Source organism: Bufo bufo, chromosome 5 (genome assembly GCF_905171765.1).
Source record: "Bufo bufo chromosome 5, aBufBuf1.1, whole genome shotgun sequence".
NCBI classification, from domain to species: domain Eukaryota; kingdom Metazoa; phylum Chordata; class Amphibia; order Anura; family Bufonidae; genus Bufo; species Bufo bufo.
Window position 1 is genome coordinate 11,368,178 of NC_053393.1, and position 25,682 is coordinate 11,393,859.

General features: G+C 45.0%; 1 protein-coding gene across 1 annotated transcript in view; it reads left to right on the top strand.

Moving 5' to 3' along the window:
* The window catches only part of LOC121002849 (cytochrome P450 2F2-like), a 332,030-nt gene that overhangs the window by 211,401 nt on the left and 94,947 nt on the right, over window positions 1-25,682 (top strand). The window contains exon 7 of the mRNA XM_040434460.1: window positions 15,647-15,834. Within this exon, the coding sequence (XP_040290394.1) occupies window positions 15,647-15,834 (188 nt within the window). The remainder of the gene's footprint in view (window positions 1-15,646; window positions 15,835-25,682) is intronic.

Consider the following 25,682-nt stretch of genomic DNA (forward strand, 5'->3'; position numbering starts at 1 on the left):
CTGAATACGGCGATACCAGATGTGTGACACTTTTTTGCAGCCTAGATGCGCAAAGGGGCCCACATTCCTTTTATGAGGGCATTTTTAGACATTTGGATCCCAGACTTCTTCTTACGCTTTAGGGCCCCTAAAATGCCAGGGCAGTATAAATACCCCACATGTGACCCCATTTTGGAAAGAAGACACCCCAAGGTATTCAATGAGGGGCATGGCGAGTTCATAGAATTTTTTTTTTTTGGCACAAGTTAGCGGAAATTGATTTTATTTATTTTTTTCTCACAAAGTCTCCCTTTCCGCTAGCTTGGGACAAAAATTTCAATCTTTCATGGACTCAATATGCCCCTCACGGAATACCTTGGGGTGTCTTCTTTCCAAAATGGGGTCACATGTGGGGTATTTATACTGCCCTGGCATTCTAGGGGCCCTAAAGCGTGAGAAGAAGTATGGAATATAAATGTCTAAAAATTTTTACGCATTTGGATTCCGTGAGGGGTAGGGTGAGTTCATGTGAGATTTTATTTTTTGACACAAGTTAGTGGAATATGAGACTTTGTAAGAAAAAAAAAAAAAATTCCGCTAACTTGGGCCAAAAAAATGTCTGAATGGAGCCTTACAGAGGGGTGATCAATGACAGGGGGGTGATCAATGACAGGGGGGTGATCAGGGAGTCTATATGGGGTGATCACCCCACAGTCATTGATCACCCCCCTATAAGGCTCCATTCAGATGTCCGTATGTGTTTTGCGGATCCGATCCATGTACCCGTGGATCCGTAAAAATCATGCGGACATCTGAATGGAGCTTTACAGGGGGGTGATCAATGACAGGGGGGTGATCAATGACAGGGGGGTGATCACCACAGTCATTGATCACGCCCCTGTAAGGCTCCATTCAGACGTCCGTATGCGTTTTGCGGATCCGATCAGTCTATCAGTGGATCCGTAAAAATCATGCGGACATCTGAATGGAGCTTTACAGGGGGGTGATCAATGACGGGGGTAATCAATGACAGGGGGGTGATCAGGGAGTCTATATGGGGTGATCACCACAGTTATTGATCACTCCCCTGTAAGGCTCCATTCAGACGTCCGTATGCGTTTTGCGGATCCGATCCATTTATCAGTGGATCCGTAAAAATCATGCAGACATCTGAATGGAGCTTTACAGGGGGGTAATCAATGACAGGGGGATGATCAGGGAGTCTATATGGGGTGATCACCACAGTCATTGATCACTCCCCTGTAAGGCTCCATTCAGACGTCCGTATGCGTTTTGCGTATCCGATCCATCTATCAGTGGATCCGTAAAAATCATGCGGACATCTGAATGGAGCTTTACAGGGGGGTAATCAATGACAGGGGGGTGATCAGGGAGTCTATATGGGGTGATCACCACAGTCATTGATCACGCCCCTGTAAGGCTCCATTCAGACGTCCGTATGCGTTTTGCGGATCCGATCAGTCTATCAGTGGATCCGTAAAAATCATGCGGACATCTGAATAGAGCTTTACAGGGGGGTGATCAATGACAGGGGGGTAATCAATGACAGGGGGGTGATCAGGGAGTCTATATGGGGTGATCACCACAGTCATTGATCACGCCCCTGTAAGGGTCCATTCAGACGTCCGTATGCGTTTTGCGGATCCGATCAGTCTATCAGTGGATCCGTAAAAATCATGCGGACATCTGAATGGAGCTTTACAGGGGGGTGATCAATGACAGGGGGGTAATCAATGACAGGGGGGTGATCAGGGAGTCTATATGGGGTGATCAGGGGTGATCAAGGGTGAATAAGGGGTTAATAAGTGACAGGGGGGGGGGTGTAGTGTAGTGGTGCTTGGTGCAACATATTACTGAGCTATCTGTGTCCTCTGGTGGTCGATCCAAACAAAGGGGACCACCAGAGGACCAGGTAGCAGGTATATTAGATGCTGTTATCAAAACAGCGTCTAATATACCTGTTAGGGGTTAAAAAAATCACATCTCCAGCCTGCCAGCGAACGATCGCCGCTGGCAGGCTGGAGATCCACTCGCTTACCTTCCGATCCTGTGAACGCGCGCGCCTGTGTGCGCGCGTTCACAGGAAATCTCGCGTCTCGCGAGAGGACGCACCGGCGCGTCCACCCAGAACAACAGGACCGCTGCAAAGACGCAATCCTGCGTACGGCGGTCCTGGGGTGGTTAAAAACTTTTTTGAACTTTTGGAACATTAACTTTTTTGCTTACCTGTGATTTTTTCTTTTTTTTTCTTTACCTTTTATAGGACAAACCTCTCCTTCCCCATGGGACAATGTGCAAAGCGCAAATCGCCCAGAGATGTGGCGAAGTACATTATGCACTTTGTCCCAGGTGAAAGGAGAGGTTTGCAGCAGCTGTGAGTGAAAGGGCCCTAAGAGCCCTGTGTGCCTGTCCTGTGTAACGCAATCCCTATGCTAATTGTACCTGTGTGGTACTTCCGGAAACACTCCCCTAAGCATAGGGCAGGGTGGTCAGGGCAGTCAGGACAGAAATAGCGGGTGTCACGCCTCATTCCACTCCTGCTAAAGACACAACATTTTTTTTGGGGTGGCGGTTGGGTTGAGGTACCAGCAACGACACTGGGGAAATGTCGCTCGTGTAGACGGCTCACTACACTGGTGGTTGGGGCCACGGAACCTCCTGGATACAGGAGGTTCTCGATGATCTCTTCCTGAAATTTGAGGAAGGATCTTGTTCTCCCAGCCTTACTGTAGAGAACAAAACTATTGTACATCGCCAATTGAATTCCCTGCGGGAAAGTAAATAAGGAGCCAACATCTGGTCATTGAAGTCCACCTCTCCCATGAGCAAATTATAGTTGTGGACACAGAGGGGCTTTTCAATGACTCCAGTTGCTCGTTCAATTTTGATTGTCGTGTCTGCGTGAATGGAGGAGAGCATGTAAACATCACGCTTGTCTCTCCATTTCACCGTGAGCAGTTCTTCGTTACACAAGGCAGCCCTCTCCCCCCTTGCAAGACGGGTGGTAACGAGCCGTTGGGAGAAGCCCCGGCGACTAGGTCGCGCGGTGCCACAGCAGCCAATCTGTTCTAAAAACAAATGCCTGAAGAGGGGCACACTTGTGTAAAAATTGTCCACATAAAGATGGTACCCCTTGCCAAATAAGGGTGACACCAAGTCCCAGACTGTCTTCCCACTGCTCCCCAGGTAGTTAGGGCAACCGACCGACTCCAGGGTCTGATCTTTACCCTCATGGACTCTAAATTTGTGCGTATAGCCCTTTCACAGAGCTTATACAATTTGACCCCATACTGGGCACGCTTGCTTGGGATGTATTGTTTGAAGCCAAGGCGCCCGGTAAAATGTATAAGGGACTCGTCTATGCAGAGGTTTTGCGCAACCTGTGGTCTAGCAACATGGGGCCGGGTACGTCTGGTGGTATCAGGGACCTCAACCTCATCGTCCGAACTTTGGGTAAGACTGCCACTGCTTTCTACAGGTTCGTATTCTGACCCGCTGGATTCGTCAGATGAGGGTTCACATTCCTCATCCGACTGGGTCAGAAGCCTGTAAGCCTCTTCAGAAGAAGACCCCTTCCTTGTCATTTGGTCAACTAAATTTAGGGGGTATTCCTTGAGACTACCCAAGAAAAAAAGCAACCCTGTCTTACAAATGGGAGGCTAGCGAAGTACCGGAAGCCGCTGCGATTGATAAAAAATATCAAAACTGTTTTTTTTATCGCCGCAGCGCTTGTAAAGTGATTGTGCAGTGATAAAAAAAAACAACAATTTTTTGTCACTGCTGCGGGGCGGGCGTGGGTGAACGCACGTGGGGGCGACCGATCAGGCCTGATCGGGCAAACACTGCGTTTTGGGTGGAGGGCGAACTAAGGTGACACTAATACAATTATAGATCTGACTGTGATCAGTTCTGATCACTTACAGATACTGTAAAAGTACCAGTGCTGATTAGCGATACGCTAATCAGCGAATCAGTGACTGTGGTGCAGTGGGCTGGGCGCTAACCGATGCTAACTACCTAACAAAGGGGCTTAAACTAACCTAAAACCTAACCGTCAATACTAGTGGGAAAAAAAAGTGACATTTTACACTGATCACTTTTTTCCCTTTCACTAGTGATTGACAGGGGTGATCAAGGGGTGATCAAGGGGTTAATTGGGGTGATGGGGGGTGATTTGGGGCTAAGTGTAGTGTTTGGTGTGTACTCACAGTGATGTGTGCTCCTCTGCTGGGACCAACCGACGAAAAGGACCAGCAGAGGAGCACAGAAGCCATTTAACACCTTATATTTATAAATATAAGGTGTTAAATGGCTTCTGATTCGATTTTTTAAAAGTCACCAACCTGCCAGCGATGATCATTGGCTGGCAGGCTGGTGACGAACTTCTGATGTAACGATTCCCGGCTCGCATCTCGCGTCTCCAGGAGGAATAACAGGGCAGCCGCCAGGACGCAATCCTGCATGCGGCGGTCCTGAGGAGGTTAAATATGACCTTTTATGGGGACTGTTTAGACACCTCACATTGTAACTGAGTAGTGATAATGTCATTTCACTTTCCTGTGTCCCTTAGGAGACAGGGAGCTGAAAGAACTTCAATGGGTGTGAAATGTGGAGAAGTATCAAAATAAAATAATAATTTACACTTACGGTTACGATTTTTTTAGTTGTCCTATGTGTAAGAAAAGCTTGTCTGGATGAGATGCAAGATAAAACTGTTTCAGGTTAGACGTTCTTTCCTGGATAGCCTATATGCTGAAAATCCGCTCCTATATATACAGTAGAGACCAAAAGTTTGGACACACCTTCTAATTCAAAGAGTTTTCTTTATTTTCATGACTATGAAGGCATCAAAACAATGAATTAACACATGTGGAATTATATACATAACAAACAAGTGTGAAACAACTGAAAATATGTCATATTCTAGGTTCTTCAAAGTAGCCACCTTTTGCTTTGATTACTGCTTTGCACACTCTTGGCATTCTCTTGATGAGCTTCAATAGGTAGTCCCCTGAAATGGTCTTCCAACAGTCTTGAAGGAGTTCCCAGAGATGCTTAGCACTTGTTGGCCCTTTTGCCTTCACTCTGCGGTCCAGCTCACCCCAAACCATCTCGATTGGGTTCAGGTCCGATGACTGTTGAGGCCAGGTCATCTGGCGCAGCACCCCATCACTCTCCTTCATGGTCAAATAGCCCTTACTATCAAAGTTTTCCCAATTTTTCGGCTGACTGACTGACCTTTATTTCTTAAAGTAATGATGGCCACTCGTTTTTCTTTACTTAGCTGCTTTTTTCTTGCCATAATACAAATTCTAACAGTCTATTCAGTAGGACTATCAGCTGTGTATCCACCTGACTTTTCCTCAACGCAACTGATGGTCCCAACCCAATTTATAAGGCAAGAAATCCCACTTATTAAACCTGACAGGGCACACCTGTGAAGTGAAAACCATTTCAGGGGACTACCTCTTGAAGCTCATCAAGAAAATGCTAAGAGTGTGCAAAGCAGTAATCAAAGCAAAAGGTGGCTACTTTGAAGAACCTAGAATATGACATATTTTCAGTTGTTTCACACTTGTTTGTTATGTATATAATTCCACATGTGTGGATGCCATAGTTTTGATGCCTTCAGTGTGAATCTACAATTTTCCTAGTCATGAAAATAAAGAAAACTCTTTGAATGAGAAGGTGTGTCTAAACTTTTGGTCTGTACTGTATGTAAAGGGTAAATCTTGTTCAAAGAAAAAAAGAAAAAGAATGTGACAAGAACCGGTCAAGCTCAACCTAAACGTTAAAAAATTTCAGGGAAAGGGGTAAGCGGAAGGAAAAGATAGAGAATTAACAGTCTCAAGTGGTGTAGTATTCCCTGAGATCTCTTCTCTAGGGCTCACTGCAGCAGTTATAGAAAAGAACTTATAGAAGAGTAGCCACTGCTACACAATTGGGGTCAATTGTAAGAAATAAAGATAAGAACACTTGGAGTTTGGGTAAGATATGGACTCTAGTGTATACTGCAATTAGCTGAAATTGTCAGCATTTTTAATAAGTTAGAGGAAGTCCTTTGTCTGTGAAGTGTTTTTCAGCGAAGTCTTTCTCTTTTTGATGGTCTTTCAGGAGGATGGTCATCTATTTCTGGTGAAATGTCTCATTTGTTCAGTAATTCAATACCTTGTTCTATGGATGTGATTATCCTCCATCAGGTATCAGTACTTTCACGGGGAAGCCCCATCTATAGGGTATATTGTGATTGCGTAAAGCATTAGTCACTATTTGATATTTTTTCCGTTGCTGAATTGTAAATTGAGAGAGATCCGTGTAAACTTGGATGTTTTTGAATTCCTCTGGTAGGTGTTTAAGTTTTCTAAATTCTTGGGAGAACTTTTCTTTGATCCTATAGAAATGTATTCTGGCAATAGTGTCTCTTGGGATTGATGGGTCTAATCCTCTCGGCTTCGGTAGGCGGTGGGCTCTATCTATCTCTAAGTCATGTGGGGAGCAGTCCGGGAGTACCGGTCCCAACAGTTTTTGTAGATATGGTGTGAGATCGGTAAGGGAGACATTTTCTGGAATTCCCCTAAATTTCAAATTATTTCTTCTATTCCTGTCTTCTAGGTCAGCAAGTTTGAGCTGAGGTTTTTCAATCTCATCTGAGTTGCAGTTAATAGTATCAGCGATATTATTATGCGATTTACAGATCTGTTCCATCTTATTCTCTACATGTGTTATTCTGGAGTCCACTTTTTCCAGCTTGGAATTGGCTGAGTGCTTTCAAGTTTATCACACGTCCACTGATATCCATTAAGTCCATTTCACTAGTTTCTTAATTAATCCATGGCAAGACATTTTCAGTTGAGCATTTTTCCATTTGGCAACCCAATAATAGCTCCCCCCCAAAAAATAAAAAAAAATAAACACCTTAAAAATTCCCATTATACCCCTAGATGAAAACATTGAAAGGTGTCATTTTAATAAACAATGTATTTCTTAAATTTCCTTTTATTTTCTGGCACCCCTAGAGCCTTGTTTTTGTGGTTTTCACTGTTGGGGGTGCCTCAGGGTGTCTTCAAATGCGACATGGTGCCTGAAAATTATTCCAGCAAAATCAGCCTTCCAAAAGCCACACGTGTTTTTACCATTCTGAGCCCCGCTGTGTGCTCATACAGCACTTTACAAACACATATGGGGTGTTGACGTATTCAGGAGAAAATGGGTAACAGATTATGGGGTGCATTTTCTCCTGATACCCCTTGTTAAAAGGAAAAATTTGGGTCTAAAGCGAGATATTCTTGTAAAATATGAAATTTTTTATTTTCACTGCCAAGTCTTTCTAAATTCCATGAAACGGCTATTGGGCCAAAGTGCTCAGTGCACCCCTTGAAAAATTCCTCGGAGGAGTGTTTTCCATAATGGCGTAACTTTTGGGGTTTTTTCACTGTTGGGGTGCCTCAGGGTGTCTTCAAATGCGACATGATGCCTGAAAATTATTCCAGCGAAATCTGCCTTCCAAAAGCCACACAGTGTTCCTCTCATTCTGAGCCCCACTGTGCCCCCATATAGCACTTAATAGCAATTTAAGAATCAGGGTAACAAATATTTAGGTTTATTTTGCTGTTAACCCATGCTGGGTTTCAGGAGAAATGGATCTAAATGGAAAAATCTGCAAATAAAAGTGAAATTTTAAAAATTTGCCTCCATTTTCCATTAATTCTGGTGGAACACTTAAAGGGTTAACAATGTTTGTAAAATCAGTTTTGAATACCTTGAGGGGTGTAGTTTTTAAAATGGGGTCATTTTTGGGTGGTTTCTATTATATAAGCCCCACTAAGTGACTTCAGACATGAACTGGTCCTTAAAAAGGGGGTTTTGGAAAGGTTCTGAATCTTTTTTAAATTTGCTTCTAAACTTCTAAGCCTTCTAACATCCCCAAAAAATAAAATAACATTTACAAAATGATGCAAACATGAAGTAGACATATGTTAAATGTAAAGTAATAAATATTTTGTGAGTTACCACTGTCTCTCAGAGAAACAGAGAAATTCAAATTTAGAAAATTGCTAATTTTAAAAAATTTTTGGAAAATTTTGGATTTTTATATAAATAAAGGTAAAACATATTGACTCAAATTTATTACTAACATGAAGTACAATGTGTCTTACAAAGCTTCTATTGGCTAATAAGGGTCATGTGACTGTGCGCATGGCAGTTACAATATGAGTGAAGGGCCTACAAGCTTCTTTAGGCTAATAAGCGTCATATGACCATGTGTATGGAACTTTCAATATGAGTGAAGGACCAGCAAGCTTCAATTGGCTAATAAAGGTCATGTGACCATGTGTATGGCAGTTACAATATGAGTGAAGGACCTGCAAGCTTCCATTGTCTGATAAGGGTCATGTGACATTTTGTATGGCAGTTACAGTACGAGTGAAGCTATGAGTGAAAAACCTGTGAGCTTTTATTGGCTAATACGTTGTTTGGGAACAGCTCAAGAACAGTTTGTCCTAAAGAGCTGAGACCTCCACGAAAACCTTCCCAGACATCCCATGTACCAAATGTGGTGTCTAACGGTTCCGGTGTCTGGATGCCTATAAAGGGACAGATGGACAGACACACAAAAAGACATTGATTTTTATAATATAGATTTATATATACTACTCACTCATCAGTAAACAGCACTGAGGCCCACTGGTCCCTCGTCCAGTGTAGATGCTCCCTGGCCCATGCAAGACGATGACGCCTGTGCTCAGGTGCCCTTGCAGGTGGTCTAGCATGCAGACCATGCTGATGTAAATGGTTTTGAATGGTCTGACATGACACTTGCGTGCCTCTCATCTCCCTTAAATGTGCCTGGAGTTTTGTGGCATTCATCATCAGGTTCCACAGGGCATTGTTCACAATGAAGCTGTCATCAGTGTGGGATGTGGCCAAAGCATGTCCACTTCTATGCTTCTCTGGGACTCTTCCAGTCTCTCTGTATCTCTGATAGAACCTGCTGATGTTACTCTGTGACACTGGTCACTTCCGTCTGAGAACATCCTGCTTGAAGCCTCACAATGGCGAGGTACTGTTGTTCAGTTGTTAGGTGTCGTCTTGGTCTCATAATATCAAAATGTGAACAGCGTGATCAGGAGGACTGTTTAAATACCAATTCAAATTGAACAAGGAAATGTATTAGGAGATTCATGGATCAAACACCCGTTGTGAATTTTGACATTAAGTTCCTTGTTAGAGAACAGCAAGTTGTGCAAAAAGTACTGAAACATTGAACAGTTGGACGTGTGCATTCAGAAGGTTAGAGAAGGTCACATTAAGTTTACCTGTAAAGGTTAGAGCACATTTTAGGGTCATCCTGAAATTTCACCCACAAGCAAATATCCCAAACTTTTTGTGAGTAGTGTGTATATATATATTTAAAAAAATAAAATAAAAAATTTTGCATTAGTGAATACAGTCTAGGCATATGTCACGAACCGCGCCCACAGCCAAGCTAAGCCCGGCACAATCACCTCCAGTTGCTACTGGTAACACAGGCTCCTGCCGGAAAGAGCCTGCCCGCGTAACACGGCCGTGACAATATATGGGTGCCGAGAATCAATCAAAGCATTAACTCCCCACACCCTATATTTGCTGCCACCAGGTTCGTAAAGAGAACCACACTTAACCTGAGGATCAGGGATTTTGATACTGTAATTGCCAATCTACCGTCAATTAAGCATCAACTTGCTCCCTGCCGATCGCCTATGACCTATTGCACTGTAACACGTGGGGTCTATACCAAAAGACCTATTTGTCACTTTCCTGGACACAATAATCTTCTCTCAGATGACCCACATCTGATTGGACAGTCCCCATACATTTACAATCGTCATACAATTAAATCTTAACTATAACACCGGAGTATACCAATTCTCTCCTGAAGGAAGTTGGATTCTCAAGCTGTTAATATTTCAGAGCGAAAGGAAACAGACAATTAAAAAGAAATACTTCTTTTTAATTGAACAAAGTCAGTCAAAACAAGATGCGTTTTCAAAGATTTACAGAAAATATGGTAGACAAGACATAGGGCATGAAATGTAAACAAAAGGGGTTTGACATTGAAAAAAATACCTTTCATAAATGAGTATTATCTAGGCCCTTAGGTTATGTCTAGAGTCCTGCACACATTTGGTGTCCTGTCAGCGGTTACCACACAGCTCTCTCTTCTGCTGCTGCTCTCAACTGGACTCCAAAATGGCTCCCTGCCTCCAGCTCACATAGACTAGGTAACCAAACTCTTACTGAAATGGCTGCCGCTCTGGTGCCATTTCAGTTATTTCTAACAGAAAATTAGCAGATTAGAAACAGATTAAAACTCCCAAGGGGCAAGTGTACGTCCCTGTCCCTGAAATGTAGCTGAATTTAGATGGCTGTGTGTGTATGCGAAACATCATGGCGCTGTGCTATTGTTTACTATATTAATACACCACTATCATCACACCTCCCACCTAAATGGAAGCCAGGGGTACGGTCTTCATTCTCCTGCCTGGATAGTCCATCTGCATTCTGATGGGTTTTGCCACTTCTGTGTTGAATACTGAAATCATAACACTGGAGACAGAGGAGTTTTATATTGTCCTGCACACATCCCAGATACCTGATTCAGCCAACTTAAGGGGTTGTGGTCTGTGATCACTGAAATTTCGGCCATAGAGGTACTGTATGGCTCCAATTTCTTCAGTGCCCAAACAATGGCGAGACATTCTTTCTCTATGGTGGGGTAGCCCACTTCAGCGGGCAGTAGCTTCCTGCTCAAACATTGGACAGGATGCTCCTCCCCAGCCTGATTTACCTGGCTTAGGACAGCGCCTAGGCCGAATTCTGAGGCGTCTGTCTGAACTACAAACTTACGCCCAAAGTCAGGGGCCTGTAGCACAGGGGCACTACCTAGGGTGTGTTTTAGGGCTTGGAAGGCCTGGTCGCACTCCGCTGTCCATGTCAGAATCTTTCCTCCGGCCTTCTTGGTCAAGTCTGTCAGGAGTTTAGCTAGAACACTATAGTCTTCCGATAGTACCTTGCTGTCCCCAAGAAAGCTTGGACTTGTTTTTTGGTGCGTGGGATGGGCCAACTGGTTATTGCCTCTATCTTACCCGTGTCTGGCTTTAGCTTCCCACCTCCCACTCTATGTACCAGGTAGTGTACTTCAGTCATACCTAGCTGACACATGCTTGGTTTGACTGTTAATCCAGCACCTTTCAAACAGTCCAGTACCTGTGACAGGTGCACTAGGTGCTCCGCCCAGGTGTTGCTGAATATCGCTATATCATCTAGGTAGACTATAGCAAATTGTTCCTGTCCTTCCAATAGCTTATTCATCAACCTCTGAAGGTGGCAGGTGCATTCTTCACCCCAAAAGGCATTACGGTAAACTCATACAAACCTGTTGGGGGGGCAAAGGCTAACCTCTTTTGAGCCTCTTCTGTTAGGGGAACCTGCCAGTACCCTCTGCTCAGGTCCATGATCGTCAGATAGCGGGCTTTAGCCAGCTCATCCAATAATACATCATCAATTCTGGGCATAGGGTACGCATCAGAGGTAGTAATAGCATTGAACTTTCTGTAATCCACACAGAATCTGTTCTGTCTTTTTTTGGGACTAGTACCACTGGTGAAGCCCAGGCACTATGGGATTCCTGGACCACCCCCAACTCTTTCATCGCCTCAATTTCCCTTTTTATGTCTGCCCGAACCTGATCTGAGACTCGGTAGACAAACAGTTTGATTGGGGAATGGGTACCAGTCTCTTCATGATGAGTCATGAGGTATGTTTTCCCCGGCTTGCTTGTGAAGGTATCCGCAAATCTCTGTAATACCTCACCAAGCTGACTTTTCTGTAGGAGTGACAGCTCAGGGTTGATATTCTATTCTGCTCCTTCTTTCTTTGTATCATCCAACAAATCTCGCAGGTAACCCCCTTCCTCAGTGTCGGGCACGCTACATACTGCCATAACATAAGGTGGTCTCTCAATGTGCTCCTTTAACATGTTTACATGGAAAGTTTTGTGCCTCCTCCCACCCAAGTTTATTACATAATGTACCTTGTCTTTTTTCGCCACGATGGAATAGGGACCCTCCCATGCTGCTTGCAACTTATGTTGTCTGATAGGCAGTAAGATGTACACTTTTTGTCCCACTTGGTAAGAGCGTTCCCTAGCATGCCGGTCGTACCACTGCTTATGGGTGCTGTAACGGGGCGCCGAAGGCGCACTCGGTCTCCCATCAGCCGCAGACCTGCTGCTTAGCTTCAGGAGCGAGGATCTGTGTTCGGCCTCGTTCCCAGGGCGGCTTTGCTAGCTGGGTGGCTCCCTGCTCCTAGGTCTGCCTTGAGCGCCGAGCTGATCACTCGGTGCTCGACTTGTCTGTCTGTCGGTCATGTGACGCTGGCCACGTCACATGACCCTCACTCCCCACTATAAATACAGGCAACCTGCTGGCTACAGGTTGCCTGTGATACTGGTCCATTGGTGCTTCCTTGTTCCTTGGTTCTAGTCTGCGGCTGCTTGTTCTGATTGACCTCCTGACCTTGTGACCTCGGCTCGTTCTTTGACCTCGACTTCGTCTCATCCTTTGTACGTATTGCTCTCCTGGATTGACCTCGACTCTGACTGTTGACTTTACATTTGCCTGCTCCATTTGTACTCCCGCTTCTCCTGGTTCTGACCTTGGCTTGTTGACCTTCCGTATCTTTCCTCTGTGCACTTACGTAAGTAAGAAACCGTCGCCCAGTTACGCCCCGTCGCCTAGGGCGGGTAGTGTAAGTAGGCAGGGACAGGGGTTGAGGGTGGAGTCAGAGTGCACCCTCTTTCCTTCCTCTCTGTTCCCTGACAGGTACGCTGTGCTTCCGCCATGTTCACCTTCATTTTACCCACAAGGGTTTCTATTTTGTCCCTGAACTTCAGGACATGATCAACAACAGACACTTCATTTACCTATTTTGGGCCTTCCCAGTACTCTCTAATGAGGTCCAATGGGCCTCTTACTTTCCTACCGTACAGGAGTTCAAAAGCTGAGAAACCAGTCAACTCTTGAGGCACTTCTCTGTAGGCAAACAACAAGTGAGGCAGGTATCGCTTCCAGTCCTTGCCTTGATCTTCAACAAAGGTTCTCAGCAGTTGTTTTAGTGTGCTATTAAACCGTTCACACAAACCATTAGTTTGTGGATGGTAGGGAGTAGCAACAATGTGGCTCACTTGTATTTTCCTACACAGGGCTTGCATCAGGTCTGTCACCATCTCTGCTAGAAAACCGACTCTCGAGTAGATGGTTAGAAGGGCGTCCGTGACTTTATCTGACCTAATCGACGACATTGCGACAGCCTCGGGGTACCCCGTTGCATAGTCGACGACAGTAAGAATGAATCGTTTGCCTGAAGAGCTAGCTATCTTAAGGGGACCGATGATCTCAACTCCCACCCGACGAAATGGTTCCTCAATGATTTGCAAAGGATTTAATGGGACGCGGGCAACGGTCACACAAGACCGACAATAGCTATCAACATCTTTATTTATGCCAGGCCAGTAAAAATTTTGCAGCAGATGGGACCTCGTCTTCTTACTACCCAGGTGACCAGCCAAGGGGATCTCATGCGCCACATGCAGCAACTGGCCCCGGTATGAACTGGGCCCAATTAGCTGCTCGTGTAGCACGTCCGCTTCACCGTCACTTGACCGGAGCTCTTCCCTATACAATTTACCACCTTCCCAAAACACTCTATGGGTAGCTCCCTCTGCAGGGGCATTCTCCGCTACCATTCTCAGTGTTTGTAGATGGGGGTCAAACCTCAGTGCTTGCTCAAAAGCCCCACCAGAGTCAGACAACTGCCCCATTGAGAAGAGAGTCAGTGGTGTGAGCTCAGTGGATGTAGAGTCCCTCGAGCCGGAGCAGGCCAGAGGTGGGGCCCCAGACTGCTCAGACTCAAGTGAGTCTGCCTCTGGCATTCTTGCTGCACTGCGGGTGACAGCCATGACAGGTACATTCTGACTTATGACATCTGTAGGTTGTGCATTACTACATATATGCATATCATTATCATTACTGTCAGTATTTAGCTCAACTGCATCAGCTGATAATTTCTGTTTTACATGAATGCTATTAACCGCAATCAACCCTATGTCTTTCTCACCTGAAGACATACTTCCATGCAGATCAGATAAACCATCACACATGAAATCTGGATTTTGTGCACTGTCACATAAATGCACACTATTATCATTACTGTCAGCGCTTTGCCCAACTGCATCAACTGACAGTACAGGTTCTCCCTGAATGCTATTATCCGCAATCAGTCCCATATCTCTTTCACCTGTTTTTTTTTCCCCATTCCACCCCCTTTTTTCCAGATTTCCACTACATCATATGCAATATTAAATGGTGCCATTAGAAAGTACAACTTGTCCTGCAAAAAACAAGCCCTCATACCGCTAGGTGAACGAAAAAGTAAAATTAGGGCTCTGGGAAGGCAGGGAGTATAAAATGAAAACCGCATCTTGAAGGGGTTAATAGAACTAAGGGATATAGATGAAAATTGAAATTATGTTTAATTAATCTAAGGCTACCGTACTTTCACACTAGCGTTTTAGTTTTCGGATATTGAGATCCGTCATAGGGGCTCAATACTGGGAAAAAAACACTTTAGTTTTGTCCCCATTCATTGTCAATGGGGACTAAACTGAACTGAACAGAAGGGAGTGCTCCGAAATGCATTCCGTTCCATTTAGTTGCATTCCCATACCGGAGAGTAGACCGCAACATGTTGTAGTTTGCTTTCCGTCCTGGGATGCGGAGCAAGACGGATCCGGCATTACCCCCAATGCAAGTCAATGGGGAAGGATCCATATTCTCTGACACAATCAGCCAAAATAGAAAACGTATTCGTCCTCCATTGACTTTCATGATGGATCCGTCTTGGCAATGTTAAAGATAATACAACCAGATCCATTCATAACGGATGTAGATGGTTCTATTATCAGTAACGGAAGCGTTTTTGCTGAACCCTGCCGAATCCAGTAAAAACGCTAGTGTGAAAGTAGCCTTAGTATATAACTTCTTTGCGTCACCCCTTTGGAATAAGCAAATAGCAAAACATGATGTGGGGTACAGGAGTCTTGTTGGTTGGTGTCCACACTGTGATTACTGTGCTACGTGCTAGATTAGACCAATTCAAACCCTAAACCCCTAAATTATTTCAGGGCTGAGACTAGACCCCTAAATAATGATAGATCTCAGACTCAATCCTGTAATAAGTACAGACCCCCTACTTTTATGTGTGCTACATCTGTAGATTGCAGACCAGACACACACACCCCCCCCCTCAAAAAAAAAAAAAAGCCCCTTAAACTATTTCATACCCAATACACTTACATACACATACACTCTTGCAGCTTTGTCCTCTGGTTTCAGGACCTGTACACATCATGTGACTATATCTCTGCAGGTCCTTTAACACGAACAAGTTCTGCAGTTTTGGTTTTTATTTCTTGAAAAAAAACACAACTATCATGTGGATATTTAGGCACTTTTAGTGGCTGTCCCCCATGTGGTCATCCAAACTACCCACATATAAATTATTGGTGCTGACTATTCATCTGGATGATTAAATTTTTGTCTCGTAGCTAAAGTTCAGCAGGAAATAGACGAGGTAACCAAGTCCTTGCGTCCACCCGAGTTCATGGACAAGCCCCAGATGCCGTATACAAATGCTGTCATCCATGAAATCCAGAGAGTTCTCGACTTTACACCAGCTCCACAATTTCATGCCGTCACTGAAGACATCAAGTTCAGAGGTTACACCATCCCAAAGGTACCTTCTACTATGTTCTACATTACACTGAAATGTGAATTTAACTCCAAGGTTTTGACCTAACTTTTTTTTTTCTACATTCAAAGACTGAAAACTTGTTCTAACCTAGTCCTGCTTACACAGCTGATGAGCTTGTTACAATGTATCAGTGTAGCGGATCTTCTGTGCGCTAGACATAACAGAAGCACAAATGTATTGCTTCTCGTCTCAAAAAGAGATAACAAGTTTTCCTAACAATTCCGAGTCCTAGGAGGCTAGAGGGGGTTATATACTAACTTTCTGTGCAATTGGAGCAACTTCGGTCCGAACCAAACTTTTTTCAAAAATTTGGCGAACAGGACCCAAAACAAATCTCGACTGGTTCACTCATATCTAAATCAGATATTTTAGGAAAACGTTACCTTTTTTCATAATTTTTTTAATGTATTTTTGCTTTCCCTTACGTCCTAACCAGCAGCACAAGTGGGGAGTTCTCCCCTGTGAAACTAGTAGGACAGGTGGAATTTTTGATGACAACAAATTTCCTACCAAGTAATAATTAAATAATTAGTAAAACCCACCCCTATAAAGGGCAGACTGCCTATAATTCAGTGCTTTTTTTCTCTGTCCCTTTGGACAGTAGGACGGGTCAGGCTACGGCCTGTCACTTTAAAAAATATTTTTACTTTTTGATCGGATACAAGATTTTTCCTACCGCTTGACTGATGGTCCTAGCTCCTGGCCATAAAGTCGCTCCAGTCCCCTCTGCTAATGGCGCTAATTCGCGATCCGCCACACGCTGCACCTGCGGTAGCGGCAGTCCAGGCTACAGGGGCGGAGCCTATCGGCGCTCGGCCGCCTACAGGGCTTGGATCGCCGGCGTCTCTTCGCCGGCTCCTGCTGCATGCTGCACGGCCGACAGGAAGTGCTTCAATGACGACTTCCGGTTTCGGCCAGCGTTGTTAAAACTAAAACGCAGGTGTATTTTAGTTATATGAGCCCTGCGGGCTGCATATTAATGATTTATACTATATCTATATGTTTTAAAAAAGCTTATATTCCTAGGGGAAAGATAAGTGAGGCGGTGCTATCACAGAGGGGGCCGATCAAAGGTTAGGGGTGGAGCTATCCAACTATATAAGCCCACAACAAGAGGAGTACTTCCTCTTTCTGAGCAGAGAGCTAAGGCTACAGTTCTGTGCCTGCTAACTACTACTGAGAGCTAAAGCTACAGCCTGTGGCTATTACTACTACTTTTAAACTGAAAATTTCTTTTCAGGTGGCGTCTCCTAACGGTGATCAGCGCGGTAAATCCGCCCACAAGCAGAGACATTTAGTCTGCGCTTCCTGCGAGATTCCAATGCCGGACTCCTACGAGTACAATAGGTGTCCATCATGTCGTCCCCCTCTGTCGCAACCCACTGCAAAAGACATGTTTGGGTGGATAAAGGACTTCATGGGAAATTCTATTTCCGAAATTAAAAGCGCCCTCGCCTCAAAGAGACCAAGAGAATCATCTCCGGGTCCGATGCCTATGCTGGAAGCAATCTCCGTGGACAACCATTCCTCTTCTTCCTCTGACGACGAAGATTCACTGTTCCTGTTCCCAGCCGAGAAGACTCAAAGGCTTTTACGCTCCATCCGGTCAAGGGACCGTGATGTTGAGCAAGGGGAAGCTCCGCCATCCACCTCTAGGGGGTTAAGAACCTTCAAAGTGGACGAAAACCTTAAGCGTTTTATGCTTACGGAATAGAAACATCCAGAGAAGGGTCCAGTCCTCAATAAGAGGTTTAAACTCATGTTTCCCCTCCAGGAATCGGAGTCTGACCTTTGGGTACCGCCTCCAAAGGTTGACATGGCGATATCCAAACTGTCCAAAAGGACCCTAGTCCCGTCAGATGACGGTAGTAATCTCCAGGACCCGTTAGACCGAAAGGTCGAATGCACCTTAAGGCGCAATTATTCTGCTGCTGCAGCCTCCGCGTCAGTAGCTGTCGCCTCCTCTAAGACGGTGGACTTTGTACGTTCCCGCATCCTAAGAATTCAGGCTGACCTAGAGGCCGGAGTAGCCAGAACGGACATTCTGGACCAATTTAAGACCCTCCTATTGGGAGCTGATTTTCTATGCGAGGCCTCTGCGCAGCACCTGAAGCTGGCGCTTTCTTCTGCCAGCCGTAGGCCCCTTTGGTTACGACCATGGGTCGCCGATAACACTTCCAAGTTCAACTTATGTGGCCTACCCTATGAGCCAGGAAGGCTTTTTGGTTCTGAGCTAGATAAGCTCATGGAAAGCTTGGCAGATAAGAAAGGGAAAAATCTCCCTCAACAGTCCTTTCAGGGTCGCAGTAGGTCCAGAAACACAAGACCTCAGGGCCCCTGACGCGGTCGTGGTAGAGGCAGCAAACGTAAGGCGGACCTATGACTCTCCCGCTTACCTTCTCCCTTCCCCTCCAGACCCTCCGTGCAATCCTCCGGTCGGAGGTCGTTTAAGTTTTTTCCAGCAGACCTGGCTGCAAGAGATCCCGGACCAGTGGGTCCTAAATATAATTTTGTTCGGTTACACAATAGATTTCGTGTCTCCACCTCAGGAGAAATTTGTGTTAACCCGACCTTTACCCCAAATCAAACAAAAGATCCTGGAGGGTGCTGTCCTCCTTTATAGTCACAAAAAAGCCCTAGAGGAGGTTCCCTCCCACGAACAAGGGCGAGGGGTGTATTACCCCATATTTCTAGTCCCAAAGCCTTCTGGAGACTGGCACATGATAATAGATCTGCGCTATTTAAATCGCTTCATAAGGCAGAAGCGCTTCAGAATGGAGACCAACCGTTCCTTAATCAATATTCTAAATCCCGGAGACCTCATGGTCACCATGGATCTAAAGGACGCTTATCTTCATGTCCCTATTCATCCAACTCACCGAAAGTTCCTAACAGTTGCGGTCTCCATAAAAGGTGTGGTAAAGCATTACCAGTTTGCTGTTCTACCCTTTGGCATCTCTTCCGCTCCCCACACCTTGACCAATGTTGAGGCTACGGTTGTTGCCAAGCTCAGGCTTCAAGGACTAGAAATCGTGCCATATCTAGATGACTGGCTCTTAAAAGCTGCGTCTATAGACGTTTTTCAGACCCATCTTTATCTGGCTCTTTAGACTCTCCAGCGGTTGGGCTGGCTGATAAATTGGGAAAAATCCCAGATCCTGCCTTCCACTTCCAGGGTATTCCTGGGGTTTATAGTGGATTCTCATAGGATGACTCTCTTTCTCTCCCCAGAAAGGAAAGATTGAGTCATAAGAGTCGCTCAGTTTCTCATGGCATCTCGTCGAGTGTCCATCAGAACACTTATGAAGATGTTGGGCCACATGTCAGCATCTGCAGAAGCAGTTCCTTGGGCCTTTTGGCACCTCCGTCCACGTCAAGAAGAAGTGTTAGCAGTCTGGAACCACAACCCAAAGGGGTTGGACAAGACTCACTCCCTGTCTGTCAAAGTCCGGTCCTCACTCAAATGGTGGAGGAACCTATCAGATGGGAGGTCCTTGATTCAACCTCGTTGGATCACGTTGACCACAGACGCCTCCCTTCTAGGTTGGGGAGCCCATCTGGAAGACAGTCCAGTACAAGGTATCTGGACTCCACAGGAGAGTCTTCTCTAGTCCAATATGAGGGAACTAAGAGCTGTACGTCTAGCTCTTTATCACTTTACTCCTCTCATTCGCTGAAAGACGGTGAGAGTCCGTTCGGACAGCACGACTGTGGTCGCTTACATCAACAGACAGGGAGGTACGAGATCTCAACCTCTTCTCCATGAAGTTGGTCTAATTCTCTCTTGGGCAGAGATCAGTCTATCCCACCTATCCGCTGTTCACATCAGGGGAGATCTCAACATAGTTGCAGATCGACTCAGTCAGGGTCTACCAGTTCCAAGCGAATGGTCACTGAACAGAGACATTTTCTCCCAGATCACTCTACGTTGGGGTGCTCCGGAGATCGACTTGATGGCGACCCGGTTGAACACGAAGGTGGACAATTTATGCTCCCTCTACAAGGAGGACAACCCCTTGGCGATAGACGCTCTGTCCATTCCATGGAGATTCAGGCTGGCATACATATTCCCTCCACTTTCCATGATACCACGGGTATGGACGAAAATCAAACAAGACCAGACCCCGGTCATTGCAATAATACCATTCTGGCCGAAGAGGTCTTGGTTCACCCAGCTCATGAAGATGAGTCAGGGCACATATTGGAGACTTCCCCTAATGCAGGACCTTGTGTATCAGGACACAGGCCCCTGCCTAGATCTGAGGAAACTGAATCTGACAACCTGGAGATTGACAGGCCCCTACTAGAAGCTAGAGGGCTTTCTGCGGAGGTCTTGAGAACTATTTCACACTCCCGTGCGGAGTCTACAAACAAGGCGTACTCAAGAATTCACAAGATCTTTCTTCAGTGGTGTGCTGTTAAGGAGGTAGTACCCTCAGATCCTCCTCTTTCAGCTATTTTACAATTCCTGCAGGACAGCCTGGACAAGGGTCTAAGTCCGTCTACTCTCAGAGTCCACATCGGTGCTCTCTCTGCCGCTTTAGGTAGACCATTATCTCAAGACCCCCTACTCAGGAGGTTCCTTAAGGGAGCTGAAAGATTAAAACCTAGAATCCTGAGACCTATCCCTGAATGTGATTTATCCATTGTTCTAAAGGGGCTATCCTCTCCCCCCTTTGAGCCCTTAGAGAATGTAGACCTTAACCACTTCAGCCCCCTTAGCTTAAACACCCTTAATGACCAGGCCACTTTTACACTTCTGACCTACACTACTTTCACCGTTTATTGCTCGATCATGCAACTTACCACCCAAATGAATTTTACCTCCTTTTCTTCTCACTAATAGAGCTTTTATTTGGTGGTATTTTATTGCTGCTGACATTTTTACATTTTTTGTTATTAATCGAAATTTACAGATTTTTTTGCAAAAAAATGACATTTATCACTTTCAGTTGTAAATTTTTTTTAAAAAAACGACATCCATATATACATGTTTCTCTAAATTTATTGTTCTACATGTCTTTGATTAAAAAAAATGTTTGGGTAAAAAAAAAATGGTTTGGGTAAAAGTTATAGCGTTTACAAACTATGGTACAAAAATGTGAATTTCTGCTTTTTGAAGCAGCTCTGACTTTCTGAGCACCTGTCATGTTTCCTGAGGTTCTACAATGCCCAGACAGTAGAAAAACCCCACAAATGACCCCATTTCGGAAAGTAGACACCCTAAGGTATTCGCTGATGGGCATAGTGAATTCATAGAACTTCTTATTTTTTGTCACAAGTTAGCGGAAAATGATGAATTTTTTTTTTTTCCTTACAAAGTCTCATATTCCACTAACTTGTGACAAAAAATAAAAACTTCCATGAACTCACTATGCCCATCATGAAATACCTTGGGGTGTCTTCTTTCCAAAATGGGGTCACTTGTGGGGTAGTTATACTGCCCTGGCATTTTAGGGGCCCAAATGCGTGCAAAGTAGTTTGAAATCAAAATCTGTAAAAAATGCCCTGTGAAATCCTAAAGGTACTCTTTGGAATATGGGCCCCTTTGCCCACCTAGGCTGCAAAAAAGTGTCACACATCTGGTATCGCCGTACTCAGAAGAAGTAGGGCAATGTGTTTTGGGGTGTCATTTTACATATACCCATGCTGGGTGAGAGAAATATCTCGACAAAAGACGACTTTTCCAATTTTTTTATACAAAGTTGGCATTTGACTAAGATATTTATCTCACCCAGCATGGGTATATGTAAAATGACACCCCAAAACACATTGCCCAACTTCTCCTGAGTACGGCGATACCACATGTGTGACACTTATTTGCAGCCTAGATGCGCAAAGGGGCCCAAATTCCTTTTAGGAGGGCATTTTTAGACATTTGGATCCCAGACTTCTTCTCACGCTTTAGGGCCCCTAAAATGCCAGGGCAGTATAAATACCCCACATGTGACCCCATTTTGGAAAGAAGACACCCCAAGGTATTCAATAAGGGGCATGGAGAGTTCATATAAATTTTTTTTTTGTCCCAAGTTAGCGGAAATTGTTTTTTTTTTGTTTTTTCTCACAAAGTCTCCCTTTCCGCTAACTTGGGACAAAAATTTAAATCTTTCATGGACTCAATATGCCCCTCACGGAATACCTTGGGGTGTCTTCTTTCCGAAATGGGGTCACATGTGAGGTATTTATACTGCCCTGGCATTTTAGGCGCCCTAAAGCGTGAGAAGAAGTCTGGAATATAAATCTCAAAAAAAATTTACGCATTTGGATTCCGTGAGGGGTATGGTGAGTTCATGTGAGATTTTATTTTTTGACACAAGTTAGTGGAATATAAGACTTTGTAAGAAAAAACTAACAAAAAAATAAAATGAAATAAATCAATTTCCGCTAACTTGTGCCAAAAAATTGTCTGAATGGAGCCTTACAGGTGGGTGATCAATAACAGGGGGGTGATCAATGACAGGATGGAGCCTTACAGGGGGGTGATCAATGACAGGGGGGTGATTATGGAGTGTATATGGGGTGATCACCCCCCTGTCATTGATCACCCCCCTGTAAGGCTCCATTCAGACGTCCGTATGTGTTTTTGCGGATCCGATCCATGTATCTGTGGATCCGTAAAAAACATATGGACCTCTAAATGGAGCCTTACAGGGGGTGATCAATGTCAGGGGGGTGATCAGGGAGTCTATATGGGGTGATCACCCCCCTGTAAGGCTCCATTCAGACGTCCGTATGTGTTTTACGGATCCACGCTTCCATGGATCGGATCCTCAAAACACATACGGACGTCTGAATGGAGCCTTACAGGGGGGTGATCAATGACAGGGGGGTGATCACCCCATATACACTCAAAGATCACCCCCCTGTCATTGATCATCCCCCTGTAAGGCTCCATTCAGACGTCCGTATGTGTTTTGAGGATGCGCAAAGGGGCCCAAATTCCTTTTAGGAGGGCATTTTTAGACATTTGGATCCCAGACTTCTTCTCACGCTTTAGGGCCCCTAAAATGCCAGGGCAGTATAAATACCCCACATGTGACCCCATTTTGGAAAGAAGACACCCCAAGGTATTCAATGAGGGGCATGGAGAGTTCATATAATTTTTTTTTTTGTCCCAAGTTAGCGGAAATTGTTTTTTTGTTTTTTTTTCTCACAAAGTCTCCCTTTCCGCTAACTTGGGACAAAAATTTAAATCTTTCATGGACTCAATATGCCCCTCACGGAATACCTTGGGGTGTCTTCTTTCCGAAATGGGGTCACATGTGAGGTATTTATACTGCCCTGGCATTTTAGGCGCCCTAAAGCGTGAGAAGAAGTCTGGAATATAAATGTCAAAAAAAATTTACGCATTTGGATTCCGTGAGGGGTATGGTGAGTTCATGTGAGATTTTATTTTTTGACACAAGTTAGTGGAATATGAGACTTTGTAAGAAAAAACTAACAAAAAAATAAAATGAAATAAATCAATTTCCGCTAACTTGTGCCAAAAAATTGTCTGAATGGAGCCTTACAGGTGGGTGATCAATAACAGGGGGGTGATCAATGACAGGATGGAGCCTTACAGGGGGGTGATCAATGACAGGGGGGTGATTATGGAGTGTATATGGGGTGATCACCCCCCTGTCATTGATCACCCCCCTGTAAGGCTCCATTCAGACGTCCGTATGTGTTTTGCGGATCCGATCCATGTATCTGTGGATCCGTAAAAAAACATATGGACCTCTAAATGGAGCCTTACAGGGGGGTGATCAATGTCAGGGGGGTGATCAGGGAGTCTATATGGGGTGATCACCCCCCTGTAAGGCTCCATTCAGACGTCCGTATGTGTTTTACGGATCCACGCTTCCATGGATCGGATCCTCAAAACACATACGGACGTCTGAATGGAGCCTTACAGGGGGGTGATCAATGACAGGGGGGTGATCACCCCATATACACTCAAAGATCACCCCCCTGTCATTGATCACCCCCCTGTAAGGCTCCATTCAGACGTCCGTATGTGTTTTGCGGATCCGATCCATGTATCCGTGGATCCGTAAAAACATACGGATGTCTGAATGGAGCCTTACAGGGGGATGATCAATGACAGGGGGGTGATCAATGACAGGGGGGTGATCAGGGAGTCTATATGGGGTGATCACCCCCCTGTCATTGATCACCCCCCTGTAAGGCTCCATTCAGACGTCCGTATGTGTTTCGCGGATCCGATCCATGTATCCGTTGATCCGTAAAAACATACGGACGTCTGAATGGAGCCTTACAGAGGGATGATCAATGACAGGGGGGTGATCAATGACAGGGTGGTGATCAGGGAGTTTATATGGGGTGATCAGGGGTTCATAAGGGGTTAATAAGTGACGGGGTGGGTGGGTAGTGTAGTGTGGTGCTTGGTGCTACTTATTAAAGAGCTGCCTGTGTCCTCTGGTGGTCGATCCAAGCAAAAGGGACCACCAGAGGACCAGGTAGCAGGTATATTAGACGCTGTTATCAAAACAGCATCTAATATACCTGTTATGGGTTAAAAAAAATCGCATCTACAGCCTGCCAGCGAACGATCGACGCTGGCAGGCTGCAGATCCACTCGCTTACCTCCCGATCCTGTGAACGCGCGCGCCTGTGTGCGCGCGTTCACAGGAAATCTTGCGTCTCGCGAGATGACGCACGGATGCGTCCAGGAGGAATGAATTGACCACCTCTAGGACGCATCCGTGCGTTAGGCGGTCTGGAGGCAGTTACGTTTCTGTCCTTAAAGGTCACATTTTTACTGGCCTGAACATCCGTCAAAAGGATTGGAGAATTACAGGCCCTAGCCGCCACTGAGCCTTATACCCTTTTTCTCCAGGACTCTGTCCTGTTGAGATTTCTACCGACCTTTGCTCCTAAGGTTCCCTCATTCGGTAACAGAAACCAGACCATCTCCTTGCGGTCCTATATCCTGCTCCATCATCTCCTGAAGAGGAAGCCCTTCACTCCTTGGACATTTCCAGGAATCTAAAAATCTACCTGGACAGGACTGCGAACTTTAGGAAATCGGAACACCTACTGCTCTCCTTGTCTGGTAAAAGCAAAGGTCTAAAAGCCTCCAAACCCTCTCTAAGTAGATGGGTAAAGGAGGCAATCCGGGAAGCCTTTTTATCCCAAGGCTTGGCTCCTCCATCCTTTGTCACCGCCCATTCCACGCGGGCAATATCTACTTCTTTTGCGGAAAAGAATCTCGTTCCACTTGAACAGATTTGTGCTGCGGCTTCCTGGAGCTCCCACAGCACTTTCATTAGACACTATCGCCTAGACTCTAGGCGTTCGGAGGGGGTAACATTCGGACGTACCATTCCGTCTGCCGCCCTCTCATAAAAAAATAAAAAATAAAAAATAAATCTATAGATTATTCCTAGGAAAGGCCCTCCCAATTTGTTGGGTTACTTGCTAGGTCCCCACTTGTGCTGCTGGTTAGGACGTAAGGGAAGTGTTAATTTTTAACGTAAATTTCCCTTTATAGGGGTGGGCTTTACAAATTATTTAATTATTACTTGGTAGGAAATTTATTGTCATCAAAAATTCCACCTGTCCTACTAGTTTCACAGGGGAGAACTCCCCACTTGTGCTGCTGTTAGGACTAAGGGAAAACAAATTTACGTTAAAAATTAACGCTTTTCTTCCCCCCCCCCCCCCCTCCCTAAGCTGTTGAACGCAATGACATCAATAGAAAATCATATCTGGGTGACACTGATATAAATAGCTATGGGTAAATGCACGGTTGACGGTGTTATTATACAGCGTGTTTAATATCACACCATGCCAGCACATGTATTTGGCTACTTTCACATTAGCGT